Source organism: Mytilus trossulus, chromosome 1 (genome assembly GCF_036588685.1).
Source record: "Mytilus trossulus isolate FHL-02 chromosome 1, PNRI_Mtr1.1.1.hap1, whole genome shotgun sequence".
NCBI lineage: Eukaryota > Metazoa > Mollusca > Bivalvia > Mytilida > Mytilidae > Mytilus > Mytilus trossulus.
In genome coordinates, this window is record NC_086373.1 from 54,933,681 (window position 1) to 54,952,845 (window position 19,165).

Consider the following 19,165-nt stretch of genomic DNA (forward strand, 5'->3'; position numbering starts at 1 on the left):
TATTATGGATGGTATGTAATGTTTGGGTATCTGTTACAGTTGTATAATTCTCAATATTATGGATGGTATGTAATGTTTGGGTATCTGTTACAGTTGTATAATTCTCAATATTATGGATGGTATGTTAAGTTTGGGTATCTGTTACAGTTGTATAATTCTCAATATTATGGATGGTATGTTAAGTTTGGCTATCTGTTACAGTTGTATTATTCTCAATATTATGGATGGTATGTAATGTTTGGGTATCTGTTACAGTTGTATTATTCTCAATATTATGGATGGTATGTAATGTTTGGGTATCTGTTACAGTTGTATTGTTCTCAATATTATGGATGGTATGTTAAGTTTGGCTATCTGTTACAGTTGTATTATTCTCAATATTATGGATGGTATGTAATGTTTGGGTATATGTTACAGTTGTATTGTTCTCAATATTATGGATGGTATGTTAAGTTTGGGTATCTGTTACAGTTGTATTATTCTCAATATTATGGATGGTATGTTAAGTTTGGCTATCTGTTACAGTTGTATTATTCTCAATATTATGGATGGTATGTTAAGTTTGGGTATCTGTTACAGTTGTATTATTCTCAATATTATGGATGGTATGTTCAGTTTGGCTATCTGTTACAGTTGTATTATTCTCAATATTATGGATGGTATGTAATGTTTGGGTATCTGTTACAGTTGTATTATTCTCAATATTATGGATGGTATGTTAAGTTTGGCTATCTGTTACAGTTGTATTATTCTCAATATTATGGATGGTATGTAATGTTTGGGTATCTGTTACAGTTGTATTATTCTCAATATTATGGATGGTATGTTAAGTTTGGCTATCTGTTACAGTTGTATTTAATTGTTTTACATTGTCTTATCGGGGCCTTTTATAGCTGAGTATATGCGGTATGGGCTTTGCTCATTGTTGAAGGCTGTACGGTGACCTATAATTGTTAATGTTTGTGTCATTTTGGTCTTTTGTGGATAGTTGTCTCATTGGCAATCATACCACATCTTTTTTATGTATTATTCATATATTTCTGTAAACGTTTGACAGACCAGAAAACTAATTATCATGTTTTAACAGTGCTTGATACTTGAAACTAGATAAGCTGATGGATTATACATCACTTTCCATTGTAAAGAAATTAATAAATAATGATTTTAAATGCAAAAATTAGTAGTACAAAGTCAGTCAATTAGATTAATCATTATTGCCTTTTGATTGTGATTAATATGCAATTTTAGTTTTTATGTCCTGTTGTTGTTTCCACACTATAAATAAAGTTCACCTCATCTAAATTTTATGATAAAATTCCAATATGAGCAGTTAGTCATTTACCATATGCGAGTAATTCCCCTTTTTAACTTTGCAGAGCTTGATTATGGCGTCCTCAGACACATTCTTCTTTCATTAATTATTTTCTTGAAAGCCTAAATGTAGATAGCTAAATTGTTAAGCGTATTGTGACGCATAATTTTCCATATTGTAAATTATATGAAATTCTGGCACAGAAGTTGAAATAATTGAATGGTCTTGATTTTATGTGAATGAGAAAAACTATATATATTTGAATAAAAATTTGTTACTATTGGGTTTTACAATTTAATATTATTTTTGCAATGTGAGCAATTTTGGCTCTAAAGCCTATAGTTTAAAACTATATCACTTTGGAAACCAGATGATATTTGTGTTACAAAGCCTCATTCTCATTACTATATTTTTGTAGGCCCCAGAAGTGATACGTATGCAGGAGGATAATCCCTATACTAACCAATCAGATGTATATTCCTTTGGTATTGTATTGTATGAACTGATGACAGGCCAACTTCCATATGGCAATATCAGTAATAAAGATCAGGTATATATACATGTAGAGAAGGTTGAATACAGTGTTGTTTTTTTGCCCCACCTATGATAGTAGAGGGGCATTATGTTTTCTGGTTTGTGCGTCCATCAGTCTGTTCATTCGTCTGTCCGTTCGTCCCACTTCAGGTTAAAGTTTTTGGTCAAGGTAGTTTTTGATGAAGCTGAAGTCCAATCAACTTGAAACTTAGTACAATTTTTGCTTATGATATGATCTTTCTAATTTTAAAGCCAAATTAGACTTTTGACCCCAATTTCATTGTCCACTGAACATAGAAAATGATAGTGGGAGTTTCAGGTTAAAGTTTTTGGTCAAGGTAGTTTTTGATGAAGTTGAAGTCCAATCAACTTGAAACTTAGTACACATGTTCCCTTTGATATGATCTTTCAAATTTTAATGCCAAATTATTTTTTTTACCCAATTTCATGGTCCATTGAACATGGAAAATGATAGTGAAGGTGGGGCATCCGTGTATTATTTTCCTATTGTTTTAACTGTCATACCAAGAAAGCTGTTAACTTTTGTGTTGAGGTATGGGCTTTGTTGTGGCTTTCTCTGCCTGAACAATGGGCTATCAAGGACCAATTTTCAATTGTATAATAAATCAAACCAAAAGCTTTAGTTAGACAGAAGAAAATAAGCTAAGAGCTTTTTAAACAGATGTAGATACTTAATATTCAGTTTCATATATATAAGACATATAATGTACAATACAGATATACATTTTAAGAACACATCTATCCATAGATACATCTCATATACTTGTTATTTCATGCATTTTACCCTTATTTATTAGTGTCAAATTATCTTATTTATTGTAAGTTTCTGTTTATAATTTTACAACCTAATAAATACACTAAGGTGTGTACACCTGTGGCAGTTATCTAAGATACCTCTATTCTATTGATTAACTACAACCATGTCAGTAACCGCCAAAACATTTAATAGGGAATTGAGAAAATTAAGGGAAAAAAATGTTTATTGTTTGTTGATCCTTAATTGGGAAATTTTACTAATGATTATTTACATTTGCCATGTTTGCTGTTCAGAAGTTATGGCCCTTCAATGTTTTAACAATGACACTAAGTAGATGTAATAAAACCTGATTTGCTGTCACCATGTCAGCCTCTTGACAATATTTAAGTTGTTGATAGTAAGTAATGAGGTATTTCCTTTCTAAATGTAGATATTATTCATGGTTGGTAAGGGATATCTGCGACCAGACTATAGTAAAATAAGGACAGATAGCCCTAAAAGATTAAAGATTTTATTTCAAGACTGCTGTAAATTTGAACGAGAACAGAGGCCTTTATTTCCACAGGTAAGAATAATTTAGATAGAGTCTTAAAGTACTTGCTCTAAAACTCATGATAGATTCTATTTGACCATTCTAATTTAATGTATGATAATTAGATTATATAAGTCAATAATAGTTCATTATTAGTAAAAGTATGTTTTCAACAATGAGCAAACAAATATGACATAGCAAGCTATCGGAGTTCTCAAAATGACAAAATAGAAGACCAAAGGTCAAATGTATATGTAAAACAAAAAGCAAAATAGATAAAAAGCTACTGTCTCCTGACAGTAATATACAGAGGTTGGCTATCTTTTTGAAGATGAACTACCCACTAATTTGCAACAACAAAATACCAGTTTTGATCAAGGCAAAATAAATTTCAAATTAAAATTTCCAATAAGGAAGTGGTACTGTAAATTCAGAAATTATTGCATGCATTTGTTATTGCGATTTTGTCATTTTACACTTGAATGCAATTTTCATTTTTACGATTTTGAGAAAAGTAAATATTACAAAATGAGAGTTTTAATTATTGCGTTTACAACACAGTCCCATTAATCGCAATAATAAAAACCTCGCAATAATTTCTGAATTTACAGTAGTTTAAATTATGACTCTCAAGTCAAAGTCTTATTCACTTTCTAAATGACTCAAGTCATAAATGTTAATTTTTTTAGATTTGGCCTTTTTACTTTTTGGTTCAAGAGTCTTTGATGAGAAAATTTTGCTCACTTTCACGAAAATCTGATTTTTTGGGCATATTTGGAAAGGTAACCGGTAATGTTTATAAGAAAGGTTTACAAAATACATACTCGTTCATTTTCTCACATCGGTTTACATAAACTCACCTTGATGAACATGATATAAGGGGCCAAATACAACCCTTACCACACCTACTCCTTTAGTCTAAAATTGTAGAAATGGAATAAGTCTGAAAAAAGAAGACTTGTACACATAATTACTGCTGCTCATCAGTAACCCTGAAATACAAATTTAATGATACATTTTTTTCTATTTCAGATATTATCAGTACTGGAGACATTAGAAAGGTCGTTACCTAAAGTTCATCGGAGTTCATCTGAACCTACTTTAAATCAATCACACACTGAAGACTATGATTTAATGTACATGTGTGCGTCCCCAAAAACTCCTATAAATAGCCAGTACTCTCAGTTCATCTTTTCTTCACCTACGCCTGCTTATTAATGTAAACAATTATCTCTACACTACCAGGTCTTTCTTTTTATGTTATTGATAAATTGTACTGCTCTTTATGTCATAAGGTCATGTGCACTTTTAGTGGGAAAGACATGTGTCGGCTACTTATTGTGTATAATAGATTGTGTTTTTATGTCTTTCACTTGATAGCTGTCTGAAATGTATAAAGAAGTTGAAAGTGAAGGATGTTTAATCATGATATAATAAATGCTTAAATATGTATGCACTTTTTTTTGGCAAATTCTTCATATTTTTTTTTAACCTTACTTAATTAGAAACAAATTAAGCAGCAATGCAAAAAATTATACTGTACATTTTTTCTTGTTATATAGAAAGTTGCAGCATTAAAGATAAATTTCAACATTAATATTTCTTGTTCAGTATAGGAAGTGTTGATTTTATATTTAGTCAATCAATAACATTGAAAAAATATCCCATTTATTCTACAATGAGCATTTGTCACACAGTGATACTTTTTGTGTAAGCTTTGCAAAATGGCAGCCTCCAACAGTGCACCTGCTTTCAAAAAAGCGATTTTGGATTCATTAGTATTTTAGATTTTCCTTATTTGTGGTCTTCTTACTATTATGAAGACTTCATACTATGAATAGGTAAGCATTGGTAATAGAGGAGGAATAAGTGACCATCTTGATATATAAATAGCTTGTTAAGGTGGAACCCAACACTTTCACTAAAATTAACTTGGCTTGTTTAATTTTCATAAAATTTTACCAAAATTTCAAAATTTCAAAAAAAAATTCAGAAAAATTACACTGGTTATATAGCAGTTTTGACAAACACCAATTTTCATCTTTGAGAAGCATATTATTCCCTTTACAACACAACGTAATTAAAACGTTTAGCTGACTTTACAGAGTTATCTCCCTGTTGTGTTAGGTACCACCTTAAAAGCATAGTTGTATCTCAAAGTTTGCTCAACTCTTGACAGTGTACTCAATCTTCCTGTTTGTGAAAAAGTTAGTCACTATACATTTCATTATTTCCTAATTGCAGATGTACAAAACAATGAGCTGTTTTAAGTTCATCTGACAAATCTTTCCCAATTTAAATGCACATAATCTTATGTTAGAGAGAACTGTTAATATTGTTAAACTATTTATTTATTTTATTGTATATAGTTACCATGTGACATTGACAAGAAATGAGGTCGCCAGCATTACAGCTGGTTTTGTTATAACAAGGTATAATTTGATGTTACAGTGTGTTTATTTTTTTCAATGGTCCATTTAATCAAACAGATTCCATAAAACATGGATTTGTTTGGTCATGTAATAGTGCTGGATTATGCAGCTTTAAAACATTTGTGATATTATATGTTTTATTGGAAAAACACATTCTATATAGTGAGGATATTTATTGAATACATAAAACAAGTATTTAATTTCCTTAAAATGTTTATCAAAAATGGCAACAAAACGACTTTGATTGAGTATGTTTTAAAGGTAATACCAGAAATATTAAAGCTCGTCCCATCTCTTCAAAGAAACTTGTGTTTTTATTATAGAAATATGAAAATTATAAACATCTCAATTTTAGACATTTTGATTTCTTTGTTCAATTTGGTGGATTTTTTTTTCTTTCTATTATTGTGAGAAAATAAAGTTATTTTTATGAGTGGCATAGTAACAATGAAATTTCTTTTTTTTTTATTAGAATTGTTGAGTATAAATTACATTCAATTCTGACCAAAAAAATCATGAAATTTTGATGAGAATTTCAGATTTTATAGAAAATGCAAAAAATAAATAATTTAATCCTAGAAATTAAAGAATGTAACTGTTTAATCTGAAATGAATATTTTCATTAATTAAATATTCAGTAGATCTCATTTATGGCTTTAATAAAAGACGAAACAGTTTTTGAACTGACAGTGGCAGACCAAATTCATATAGATAGGGCGATACATTTATTTCATTTGTGTACTAAGCTGAAATATACTTAGAAAATTATGTAAGATTCTTAATCACCTGTTGACCTTCTCAAGGTCAATATTCCTCTCATCTCAGTTGCCATGGCATTATAATACATTATATGACTTTACTGTGATTTTGTGTACAATTAAGTCTGTGTAAATAGTCTTAGTGTTTGTGTATATTTTACGATTTTTGTGTGTGTATGCATAATTTGTTTAAAATATATATATATGAAGATTTTAGAGGATGTAAATTGGTGATTTAATTTTTGTTTGAGATAAGCTTTATGGAAGTGTTGTGTTGATGATTGTGAAAGTCTGAAAGAGGGAGAGATTGTGAATTTATGTAAGGGTATTTGTTTTCATTAGTAAAGTATAACAAAAGGTGGAGTTCGAAAGGGTTGCATTTCAGTTCGGCTTTTAAAAAAAAAATACCCTTTTGATATAAAAGATTTCCATTTTATGAATTATGTTGTAAGTAATATAGTTGATTAGAAACAGTTATTGACGAACTTCACACTATTCAGCAGATGGTTAATATATAGTTTGACAACTGTCTCATTATGATGATACAATAAACTTATAAGATGAAGGTAAACCAAACCTATTAGATAACATAGCACTATATAGTTTTAATAACATTGTACTATTTACTTTAGATAGATGTCTGGCTTGATGAACACGGAAAAAATTGTGGTTCAAACTATGTTAGTTCTTAAAGAAATAATATAATTATTAGTTTGTTTCAAGCAATTGACTACCACATCCTTGTAAGTCGAAACTACTCAGTGACTCTTTTCATTAAAAAGTTCTACAATTCAGAATTTAAGACATATTAAAGTGTTCATGACTGCAAGAATCTTAATCTTACAATTACAATTTCTGTGAAAAGATTAGAGCTGTTGATGTGTGTAAAAATGAGTGTAAAATCAAGACATGTCTATTTGTAAAAATGTCTAAATTGAAGTTCACAAAGACAAAATTTATAAGTATAGCAAAAACTATTCACATGTTTCATTTGATGTGATATATTTCATTTTCTTCACAATTAAAGTGTTGGAATATTTAAGTAAAAGATAATGACAAGTATCTAACCCCATACAGAAAAAGAATGTGTCTGTTTTTTTGTTTTTTTTTCACTAAATAAAGAATTTTCGAAACTGAAACAGATTTTAAGGGTCAGTGTTAAAAGGAGTATGTTCGATAAATGGCCGCCTTTTTAATTGAAAATTTCAAATTCAGATTTATCGACCAATATCACGATAAATAATATTTAATACATTGACTATCTAGGATATAAACAATTTTGTTGAAAATTTTACGTTTCTGCGTTTCATTATGATATCACAAGTTGTACTCATATTGATTTTTCACGAAAAAATCAATGAAAACGAGTGAATTTCCATAGATTATTGGACAGGAAACATAGAGCGCATACGTCGACAACAAAGATATTTTAAAATAATGTTTGTGAAGACATTTCACATGTCTTATTTGAATCTTAAGCTTGTCGACGCCTGCGCTCTATGTTTCCTGGTCCTTCATTTGGTTGAAATCTAGCTGATTTTGTCAAATTTCACCAAAATCCCTTATCTTGACCTTTTTGTGATGTAAAAATCAACCTGTTAGAATAAAACTTTGACAAAAACAGTTCTGTTTAACTTTCTAACTTGTCTTTAAGGCAACTTAAAACATTTATTGTCATGGAACTATGAACTTTATAATTGGGGCCAAATATGGCCCTTTCCGAACTTACTCCTTTATCTCAATATCAGAAGATTTAGAATGTGTTTAGCCTAAAAAAAAAAAGAACCATAATAAGGGAATTATTATTAACGCAGACATAATGTATCAAAATAAATTCTGGTCTTTCATTATGAACTCTAAGTTGCCAGTGTACTTATATATTTATACATAGTATGAGAATGAACATACATGAGTTAGTATATGTGAGGTTGTATGTGTGTTCATGTGTTGTAAATGATATATGGTGAGATTGAGGTTGATGAATAGTAGTTTTAATATTATGTGAGAAAATGAGATGCATTAAGATTCCTCCTTGTGTATGAATATTTTTAACAGAACTTCCAGTAAATGTTTGTTTTAGCTGTGTTTGGCAGGGTGAAATAGAGATGAACTATTTATTTGTATATAAAAAATATTCCAGTTTTAATGGTCATGGAATTGTGCTCACATGGTTTGTTTTTTTCTGTTTTTGAAGGGAACGTGCAATGTACAATACTTCTACACAAGCATCATGTATATTATATGTGTCACCAATTTGATGGTGTCGTGATTTTGTATGTTTGAAGAAGATAGGGTATGAATGCTTGGCTCCTGTGTGTTATATAAAGCACCTCTCCATGCAGTCTGTTTTTATTGAATAATTTTGATTTTAGTTTAAAATATAACAAGTTTTGTTCAAAATTAGATATGGATTAGAAAAATTTCATATTATATGAAATTTTACTGTATGACGGGCCTTCTTGTATTATTATTGCAAAATAATTTCAAAATATTTTACTGCATTTTTACCACACTAAGTTGTGACTTGTCTATCAACATTTTTAATTTTACTTTTTGTCAACTTTTCCATGACAGGAACCTGTCAATACTCACATTTCTATAGCAGATCTTTGAGGAAAATATTGCTTATGCTACATAAAATTTAATTTCCATTTTCTGTTTATTTTGATATACTGTGAATTTATACAAAGGTTTACATGTAAAAGAAACTAAAACTTTCTTTTATATTTTTTGAATAAAACAGCTTGGCATGCAGTCTCATCCTTTTTGCATTTCTTGATATACGATTAAAAAGGTTGAAAGTGAAATTCATTCATTTGGAAATTTCAGATCTTCCAAGACAAATTGTTTTGTAAAATTTCTCAATCAATGGCAAAAATAATTGATATACATCTATAAATTTATTGATTTATTCCTTTTATCAGCTCACCTGGCCCAAAGGGCCAAGTGAGCTTTCCTCATAACTTTGCGTCCGTCCTTGTCGTCCGTCGCCGTTTACTTTTACAAAAATCTTCTCCTCTGAAACTACTGGGCCAAATCAAACCAAACTTGGGCACAATCATTATTGTGGTATCTGGTTTAAAAATTTGTGCGGTGACCCAGCCAACCAACCAAGATGGCCACCATCGCTAAAATTGAACATAGTGGTAAAATGTAGATTTTGGTATATATCTCTGAAACCAAAGCATTTAGAGCAAATCTGTAACAGGTAAAATCTTTGATCAGGACAATATCAATCTGTCCTCAAATTTTCAGATGAATAGGAGAACCTGTTGTTCGGTTGCTGCCCCTTAATTGGTAATTTTAAGGAAATTTGGCTGTTATGGGTTATCTTGAATATTATTATAGATAGAGATAAACTGCAAACAGCAATAATGTTCAGCAAAGTAAGATCTACAAATAAGTCAACTTGACCAAAGTGGTCAATTGACCCTTTAAGGAGTTATTGCCCTTTATAGTCAATTTTAACAATTTTCATTAATTTTGTAAATTTTTGTAAATTTATACAAAATATTTTCCATTGTCACTTCTGGGCCAATTTCATTATCGATAAAGATAATTGTGAGCAGCAAGAATGTTCAATAAAGAAAGATCTACAAACACATCACCAACACTAAAACACAATTTTGTCATGAATCTTTAATATGCACATAGACCAAGGTGAGCGACACAGGCTCTTTAGAGCCTCTAGTTTTTCTACTCAAACAAAATAATTGTTTTCAATCAAATCTTGATGACAAAATAAAATTATATATCATTGTCTTTCTGGGAAATATTTTCATTTAAAAGATTAAAACATGGCTTTTAAGTTGACAACAATACTTTATTTGGAAAGACATATTTACATATGCAACAAGAGGCAAAAAACATAGTCAAACAATTTATTTCCTAGTAATTTAAAAAAAGATAACAGTTGCATTATAATCTACAAGACATATTCATAAAAAGAGAAATGTATTTTAACATGTTGAAAGTATTTTAACATCCAAACAGCTATCTTTTTATGCCTGCTTTGATCAATTTTAACAAAAAAATATGTTTGCAAAGTTTTGATTTACGTTTTTTTGCTAATGCTTTGAAGTCTTGTGAAACAAATCTGCATTCCAATAAGTATTTAGTTTTATACATGATCAAGAAAAGTTAAACAACCTGTTTGACTTTTGACAGTACAAGACCCAGGAGAGGTACTTTATTATTTAATTTTGTGTTCAATTACTTTATAACTAAAATACTATGTGATCCTGATTTCTGATATTTTACAAATAATGAAAGTGTATTGCAAAGTAAAAAGATGATGTTTATATTACAAATATCTATCTGATCTTACAGCACATTTGATATGTTTATTCAGTGCTTTTTAAAGGGTTTTATTTATAGTATAAATGACGTATGATTGAAAAGTGTGAAATTAAATTGTGTTATATTTAAATGCAAGTAAAAATTTCCTTTCTGATTTGATTTTGTTTTCTATTTTTAGAATTGCCCAATTCTTTTGACTCGTATGCCCCAGTGTCTGCATATTGTGTTATTAAAATCTATCCTCACAAAATTAAACAATTGCCAAGGATTTTTCTGTATGTCTGCAGATATTATTCTTGTGTATTTTAAACGTTTCTCTTCCAGTTGACAGGTTTTTTCGTGCAATTTTGGCCATTGAACATTGAGAAACATTTCATGCAAACTGGGTGTTTTTAGTCGGGTTATTTTTAAAGATTTGGAGCTCATTATTGGTACATTAGTTTATAATAATGACTCACAGATCTAGTTTGATGTTTATTCCATTTGACTCACTTTCCACAGGTATCATTTCTGATTATCATCAATCAGACAGAACATGATATCTTCATATATTTATGCAAAAATTATTTGTAGGAAAGTCTTTCAGTATGTGTTTTTATGGGACCGCAAAAATGCAGTCATATATTGGTATAATGTCGTTGTCAGCTTAGTCCATCTGAAAGTTGTGTAAAGTATTTCAATTGTTCTGAAATTGTTCCACAATGTTTAATACCATAAGTAAAAGGTTAGGATATATTTTAAGGGTTATTTTAACAGTCTAGGAATAAAGGGCAAAAAAGGGGCCAATTATAAGCATTTTTGTAGTTTCTAGACAATAAATTGGAATTATCTTTCTTTGACCAGAAGGGTTGTTGAATCACCTAAAACCAATGCTTTATGAAATCTTTGAAAATTAGAGTTATCTTTCGTTTAACAGCATAGTAGTTGAATCAACTTAAATCAATGCTATATACAACATACAATGTAAAATTTACTTTACTACTAACTGATAAATAAAAGCAATCTTTGCCATTCAGTGATTACAAGCACTTTGATTACCATTCTAGGGTTATGCCCCTTTACAAGTGTAAACATTGATGATTTTTTTAGTTTCTGTTCTCTTAACTTTGTTGTGCAATGTTCTATGCTTTATTGCTATTCAAACCCCCGGAGAGGGTACAAAACTACAACATAAAAAAATACAATCATAAGTAAAAGGTATTCAGAAACAAAACGTTTTCCAATATTTCACATAATAATAAACATACTGAAAATTGTAACCAAAATGCAAAACAGTACTAACAGTGCTTTGATTGTGTAAAATTACATAATAAAGTTTCAGTCCAATCTTTAAGATTTCCTTGAAAATACATGTAGGTGAAATGTTACTTCAAATATCAATGTGGAACAAACCATAAATTGTTTGAAATGTAAAATGTCTCTAGAATAAAACATCAGTAAATTATGTACCATGTAAAATTCATCCTGTAATGCATGTTATGTGTGTAAAAATATTTTAGCATAAAATGTCTTGATAATACAAGTAATAATTTGTCTAAACATTCATTTCAATTATATCAAAAAGTTACATACAAATAAACCTGCACAATCGTACAAAAATAACTTCAATTAATGTTACAGATTTCCCGTAAAGTTCAATATTTAGGACGTTCCTCGTCTCATTGAAATGCACCCATTTTACAGATAATTTCTACGCCTCGATATTATAATGTTTATAAAAATACACTAATTAATCAAATATCACCAATAAAAAAGTTATAAACTTACTTCATGAGGGGCCAACACCTAAATTCTATGTTTTGTGACAAAGCGTAATGTGAACATCAAACGTATCCGGTGTCATATGACTAATAACAAAAAACGGTGTTGGTAAAAATTTAACCATAGCAAAAATTAAATCCGGGGCAGCACACTCCCCTCCTGATTTCTAACTGAAATCACTATATACCAAAAAATAATGTATTTGTACATGTATCTAACTAAATAACTCTTTTAAGGTTAATTTCAAAATAAAACCTTACAATCCTTAAACATTGTTAAACAGTCTATAAACATCAAATCACTACAGAGTCACTCAGAGAGCAAACGGATGAGTTCACAAATTGGTCTCACATAACGAATCTGTACCTTTCGGACATGATCATCACTGCTCGGAAATGTTCTTTCGACAATAGCCATTGACCAACATGTACGATTTAGTTCACGGTCTTTCAAAAGAACTATGTCACCTTCTTTAATATCATCACTTGAAGTATTCCATTTACGTCGCTGTTGTAAATTTGATAGATATTGTTCGCGCCACTTCTTCCAAAATTCCTGAGAAAGAACAACAACATGTTTCCATTGAGATTTGTACAATTGTTTTATATCCAACTCGGGCAATGTCTCCGGAAGACTTCCTTCCTTTTGAGTAAGTAACGTATTAGGTGTCAGAATAGAAGAATCATTAGGGTCAGTCGAGACTGGTACGAGCGGTCTGCAATTCACTATCGAACAAACTTCTGCTAGAAAAGTTGTTAGTACTTCATGAGTTAGTTCCTTCAAATTAGCACGCAATAACATAGCATCTAAGATTTTCCGTGTCACTCCGATCATCCTTTCCCATACACCCCCGAAGTGGGATGCATGGGGAGGGTTGAAAATCCAAGTTACTTGATTGGTATTCAAATAATTCCGAATGTTTTCGTCTTCAATAAAAATAGAATTCATACTTAACTCATCAGATGCGCAAATGAAATTAGTTCCTCTGTCACTTCTAAACTGACGCACTGGTCCTCTAACAGATATGAATCTTCGCATCGCATTTATGAAAGATGAACTGCTTAGTTCCTCTACCACTTCAATATGTATGGCACGAATTACTAAACAAGTAAATAATATCGCCCATCTCTTGTGGTTTGCCTGACCACCTCTTGTCCGTCTTGCTATCACGTTCCAGGGTCCAAAAGTATCGACACCTACAAAAGTAAAAGGTGGACTAGGTGTGATCTTATCTTCAGGTAAGTCTGACAAAATTTTAGTTCCAAAGAGACCTCGTAGTTTCTTGCATGTAATACAATTATGAATACAAGTTCCAACCATTCTTTTACAACCTATGATCCAGTACCCTACTGAACGAATCTTCCCTTCAGTTATATGTCTTCCTTGGTGGTGAACCAATTCATGAAAGTGTCTAATAAGCAATAATGAAATGTGGCTTTTCTTCGGAACAAGCACTGGATTCTTGTCTGAATTAATTGTACATTTTTTGCCTACATTTAATCGTCCTCCTACGCAAAGAATACCATTTTCATCAAGTAAAGGCGACAGAGAAATAATTGAGCTTCCAGAAGAGACATCTTTCCCCTCCTTGAGGGAATTGATTTCTTTAGAAAAGTATTCAAGTTGTGCTTCTTTCAATATGAATTTCTCCGCATCACGTAAATCATCACTACTTAGTGCACACATATGCCATCCTTTGCATTGACCGTTAGGTTGACTGAATGATTTTACAATATGTCGGAGTCTTGCAATCGTTTTAACTAATCGGGACCAACTAGAAAATGACTCAAAGATTTTCACAAATTCTGTATCAGATGTCACTTCTTTATCACTTGAGATAGTTTTACATGTAACTAACGAAGGCCTTACTTCTTTGTCATCATCTGGAGTTATAGAAAAACTTTCTGTATGATCAAATTTAGATTCACTTCCTTTCATAAGAAATGATGGTCCTAAGAGCCATTCACTAGTGCTTATATCTCTAGCAGAATTAATCTGGTTGCTGTATCAGCTGGATTATCTTCCGACGGTACGTATGACCATTGACTTGGACTGGTTGACTGACGGATCATATCTATACGATTTCCAACATAAACATAAAAACGTCTCTGTTGACTAACAGTGTACATGAATGTAGAGTTAATTTCCAAAGTTAAGTGTCTAGTTACTGAGTCTTTAAGATTTATTGCTAACACAGCAGCACATAATTCTAACCTGGGTATGGTCACGTTGTTCAAATGTTCAAGTGAATTCTTCCATGTACTCCACTTAGATAAATATGTTTCTGGCAATGGGTCGTCCCAGTCAGTGTGTAAGGCCATAATATCACGCATAATAATCTTTCCGGATACAGTTACAGGTGCAACAAAACCCATTGGATCATATAAACCATTTATTGTTGCCAACACACCACGTTTTGTGAATGGTTTAGATGTTGAATTTAGTTGCGAAACTCTAAAAGTAAAGCAGTCCTTGGACATGTCCCACTGAACACCAAGGCTTATCTGAAGTGGGGCCTCATTCAGATCCAAATTTATATTCTTTAAGTCTTTTGCAAGATCATCTGGTGAAAAGGATTTAATAACTTCCAAATTATTAGATGAAATTTTGTGTAAGCGAATGTTACCTTCTTCTTTTAGAATTTTCTTTGTTCGAGTAATTAAATCAACTGCTTCAACACTAGTATCAAAGGAACACAATGCATCATCAACATAAAAGTTGCGTTCTACAAAGTCACGCACATCTTGTTCAGCTGTTTTAACACAGTTTCTAAGGCCAAAAGTGGCGACAGCCGGAGATGGCTTGTTACCAAAGACATGTCTAGTCATTCGATATTCTATCATTTCATTCTTTGGATCATTGTCTTTGTGCCAATAGAATCTTAAGTAGTTTCGTTGTTCTGGTGGGACTGAAAACCTATAAAACATCTGTTCAATATCGGCTGTGATAACAACTGGACGTTGTCGAAATCTTAGTAGTATCCCAAGAAGGCTATTCACTAGATCCGGTCCACTCAGTAGAACATCATTGAGACTTATATCATTGAATTTGGCTGAAGAGTCAAAAACGCACCTTATGTTCCCTGGTTTCTTTGAATGATAAATAGCGAAAAGTGGTAAGTACCAACACTCAGTCTGTTCTGTGATTTGAGGAGCAACTTCAGCATGACCATTTGTAAGTAATTTACCCATAAATTCATAAACATGGGAATGTTTTTCCGGGTGCTTTTGTAGATTATAGTCCAGTGACTTTGCTCGTCGGAGAGCCTGTACTCTATTGTTGGGAAGTCTTATTCGGTCCCGCCTAAAAGGTAGTGGAGCTGTCCAACAACCTTCCTCATCTTTGTCACTTTCATGTTCCATCAATGCAAGAAATTCTTTGTCCTCAATTGAGAGTCCAGGAATATTATCATCAGGAGTTGTCTGAAATATATAACCATCTTTGGTATTAAAGTTATTATTACATGGTTCTAATGTAGTTGTACGGCCATCCTTCAATGTAAAAGTTTTCAGTACTGATACTGAATCCTGTTGTACATGTGTAGCGGACAAACAACTCTCACCAATTATTGCCCATCCTAAGAAGAGTTTTTGTGCAAATGGGCAATGCTCTGTACCTAATCGTTGGTCAATAACATGATGAGCTTTCAATAAGTCTCTACCTATTAGCAACATTATATCTGCATTATCATTAATGTCAGGAATGAAATCAGCAATGTCTCTCAAATGATTGTACGCATGAGCTACATCCGGTGACGGAATTTCAGTACGTATATCAGGAACCTGATCACACTCTATGAGAGTAGGTAAGTTTAATTTACAACTAGCATCAAAGGACTCTACTGCAAAATCGCTTGCTCGTCTTCCATACTCAGAGAAGCTACCGGAACAAGATGATAATGTGAACGGTACCTCAGGTCCATGAATATTAAAATGTTCAAAGAATGAAGATTTTGCTAAAGATCTGTTTGATTGTTCATCTATAATGGCGTACAATAGTAAACTGTTTTCTGGTTGTCCATTCGGATACACTCGGACCAATATCGTCTTTGAGCATGATTTACTAGTTCCTCGGTTCTTGCATATTTGTGTGCATGCAGTTACCACCTTTTGAGTGTCCTGTTCCAACTTTGGTTCTGTTTTCTGTTCTTGAAATTTTGTGGTTGGCTGTTGGTGTGTAAATTTCTCAATATGTAAAGCTGTTGGGTGTGTAGTTGACTTACAAACTTCACATGTCACGGCTGCCGTACAATCTCTGGCTAGATGACCCTTTTGACCACAACATCTAAAACAAAGTCCTTTACTCTTAAAAAAATCCTGATGTTCCCTTATCGGCTTTAATCTGAACTGTCGACATTTGTTTAACGTGTGATTTGTATTATGCAACGGACAGACAGTGTCACTAGTGTTCCGTGTATACTGTTGATTTTTCGTAACAGGAAAATCAGTCTTTAGCACTGAAACATTTTGCTGCTGCCTTTGTTTTGGTTTTGTCATGTTGTGCACATTAGCTGAGTTTATTCCTGTATCCTCATAAATAAATGACGGATCATTTTTCATGCGTGCAATTTTTCGTAAGAATATTTCAAACACTTCAAATGGTGGATATGAAGAAGAATGATATTCCTTGTACTTGTTTGCTTCTGTCGACCATTTCTCTTGCAACTGGTAGGGTAACTTTGCGACAATAGGGTTAACTCCTGCAGACGAGTCGAAGTATGAAAATAATGGACGGTACTGCTCATAAGTTTTAATGGCTGCAATTTCTGAAACAATGTCTAATAGATCATATAATTGTTTTGGATCTTTGTATGTAATCTTAGGAAAATACATAAGTTTTTGCTTAATTGAAGTTTCAACCATTTCCGGTCTAGCATAACGGTCATGTAGTCGTTCCCATATACGGTCACGTGCTTTGGACAAGTCCAAATAGTTTGCTGAACGTATACTAACAGCAGACTTTGTCGACTCTGGTCCCAGATACTTAACCAACAGATCCACTTCCTCTGATGCTGAGAGGCTCAGCTCCTTCACGGTGTCACAGAATGATTTTTTCCACGATCCAAAATATTCTGCCTTATCATCAAACTTTTGTATTCTAGATATCAGAAGATCTTTTTTAACAATAAATGTTGCCAATTCCTCGCTAGAGTTATTAATAGTTGTAGGATAATATGGTGCAGCCTTTGTGTCCAACGTACACGACTTAGTATCTAAAGTTTGCACAACCTTTGGATCTGGTTGTGTAGTAATCTGAGTCACTGGTGATAAATCATTTTCTTGATTGTTGTTATCGTAATAAATATTCTGTTTCGGTTTTGTATCAGTTTTTCAACAAAATCAGTTTTGGGAACTAGGATATCACCATTTGATATTGGATCCAAAATTTTATTTTGATCTAGGACAAACTGTCTTACTCTTTTTTCTCTAGTCTCTGACAAGTGTTTATCTTCAAATTCTTCTTCACTACTTTCCATACAGTCGTCTAATACTTCAAACACTTTTTGGCTTTCTGCAAATTCTCGCTGAGTATTCAAAACTTTAATACTTGCTTCAACGTTGGCCTTTTGTTTTAAAAGTTCTGCTTCCTGTTGTGCATACTCCACACGAACACGCAACTCTTCTACTTTTAATTTCTGTTTAATGTATAATGAATTAACATTTGATTTGTCGGAAATTTTAGACTTTCCAGATAGTTTTGACCGAATGCTTTTGGCTTTTGACTTTAATGTTATTTTCATGGGTGGCTCACTTTTAAGCTCTGACTTAAGCTGGACAGCTGTTAGTAAATCTTCTGAATCTTGTTCCTTCTGAATCACAGTAATGTTTTGTTCTGACATTGAATTCTGTTTTGAGGTTCCTTGATGTTCATCAACTCTGTTAAGATAAAACTGAACTTCTTTTTCAATGTTTTTAAGTTCCTGATCATTATTTTCCATTTCAATGTCACTAAATCTTGTGCGAATTGATGATAAGTATCTATGAAAACCTTCTGAGTTTCTACGATAAAGTTCAAGTTTTTGGCGTGCATGCGCATCAACATCTGATACTGTGCAGGTCCTTTCACGAATAGCTTGAATCAACAAATGAATGTCCTGTTTTACTTCGGTAAGTGTAGTTCAATATTTCTGAACGATTACTTGGTATGCCTTTTGAGCCCTTTCTGTAAGGTTCCTTTGACGTCTAAGGGATTTGTCAGATGTCCACTCTGAAGCTGACATGTTCCTATGTGAAGCTGGTTCCTTGTATGAATTTTGTACTGTGCAATGTTCTATGCTTTATTGCTATTCAAACCCCCGGAGAGGGTACAAAATTCATGAGGGGCCAACACCTAAATTCTATGTTTTGTGACAAAGCGTAATGTGAACATCAAACGTATCCGGTGTCATATGACTAATAACCAAAAAACGGTGTTGGTAAACATTTAACCATAGCAAAAATTAAATCCGGGACAGCACATTTGTCTTAACTAAATTTAATGACATGTGTATATGTTATATGCTAGGGGGCATCATCTGTGTCCCTTTGGACACATTCCCCATTGATTTTTATACGACCGCAAAAATTAAAAAAAAATTGTTCGTTTATTGGTATCACGTTGGCGTCGTCGTCTGCGTCGTCTGAATACTTTTAGTTTTCGCACTTTACTTTTAGTAAAAGTGAATAGAAATCTATGAAATTTTGACACAAGGTTTATGACCACAAAAGGAAGGTTGGGATTGATTTTGGGAGTTTTGGTCCCAACAGTTTAGGAATTAGG

The 19,165-nt window shown here is 32.2% G+C and overlaps 2 protein-coding genes across 4 annotated transcripts in view; one reads left to right on the top strand and one right to left on the bottom strand.

Moving 5' to 3' along the window:
* The window catches only part of LOC134727594 (serine/threonine-protein kinase B-raf-like), a 42,238-nt gene extending 31,439 nt beyond the window's left edge, over nucleotides 1-10,799 (top strand). For all 3 annotated transcript variants that reach the window (XM_063591977.1, XM_063591985.1, XM_063591992.1), the window contains exons 14-16: nucleotides 1,731-1,862; nucleotides 3,055-3,189; nucleotides 4,189-10,799. In XM_063591977.1, coding sequence (XP_063448047.1) covers nucleotides 1,731-1,862; nucleotides 3,055-3,189; nucleotides 4,189-4,374 — 453 coding nt within the window. In that variant the 3' untranslated portion in view covers nucleotides 4,375-10,799. The remainder of the gene's footprint in view (nucleotides 1-1,730; nucleotides 1,863-3,054; nucleotides 3,190-4,188) is intronic.
* Nucleotides 10,800-14,379: 3,580 nt separating this feature from the next.
* LOC134727857 (uncharacterized) lies at nucleotides 14,380-18,344 on the bottom strand. The gene is made up of 2 exons (XM_063592286.1): nucleotides 17,823-18,344; nucleotides 14,380-17,712 (listed from the first exon to the last, which is right to left on the bottom strand). Exons 1-2 carry the CDS (start codon nucleotides 18,342-18,344, stop codon nucleotides 14,380-14,382), a joined length of 3,855 nt encoding a protein of 1,284 aa, XP_063448356.1.
* Between the last annotated feature and the right edge of the window lie 821 nt (nucleotides 18,345-19,165).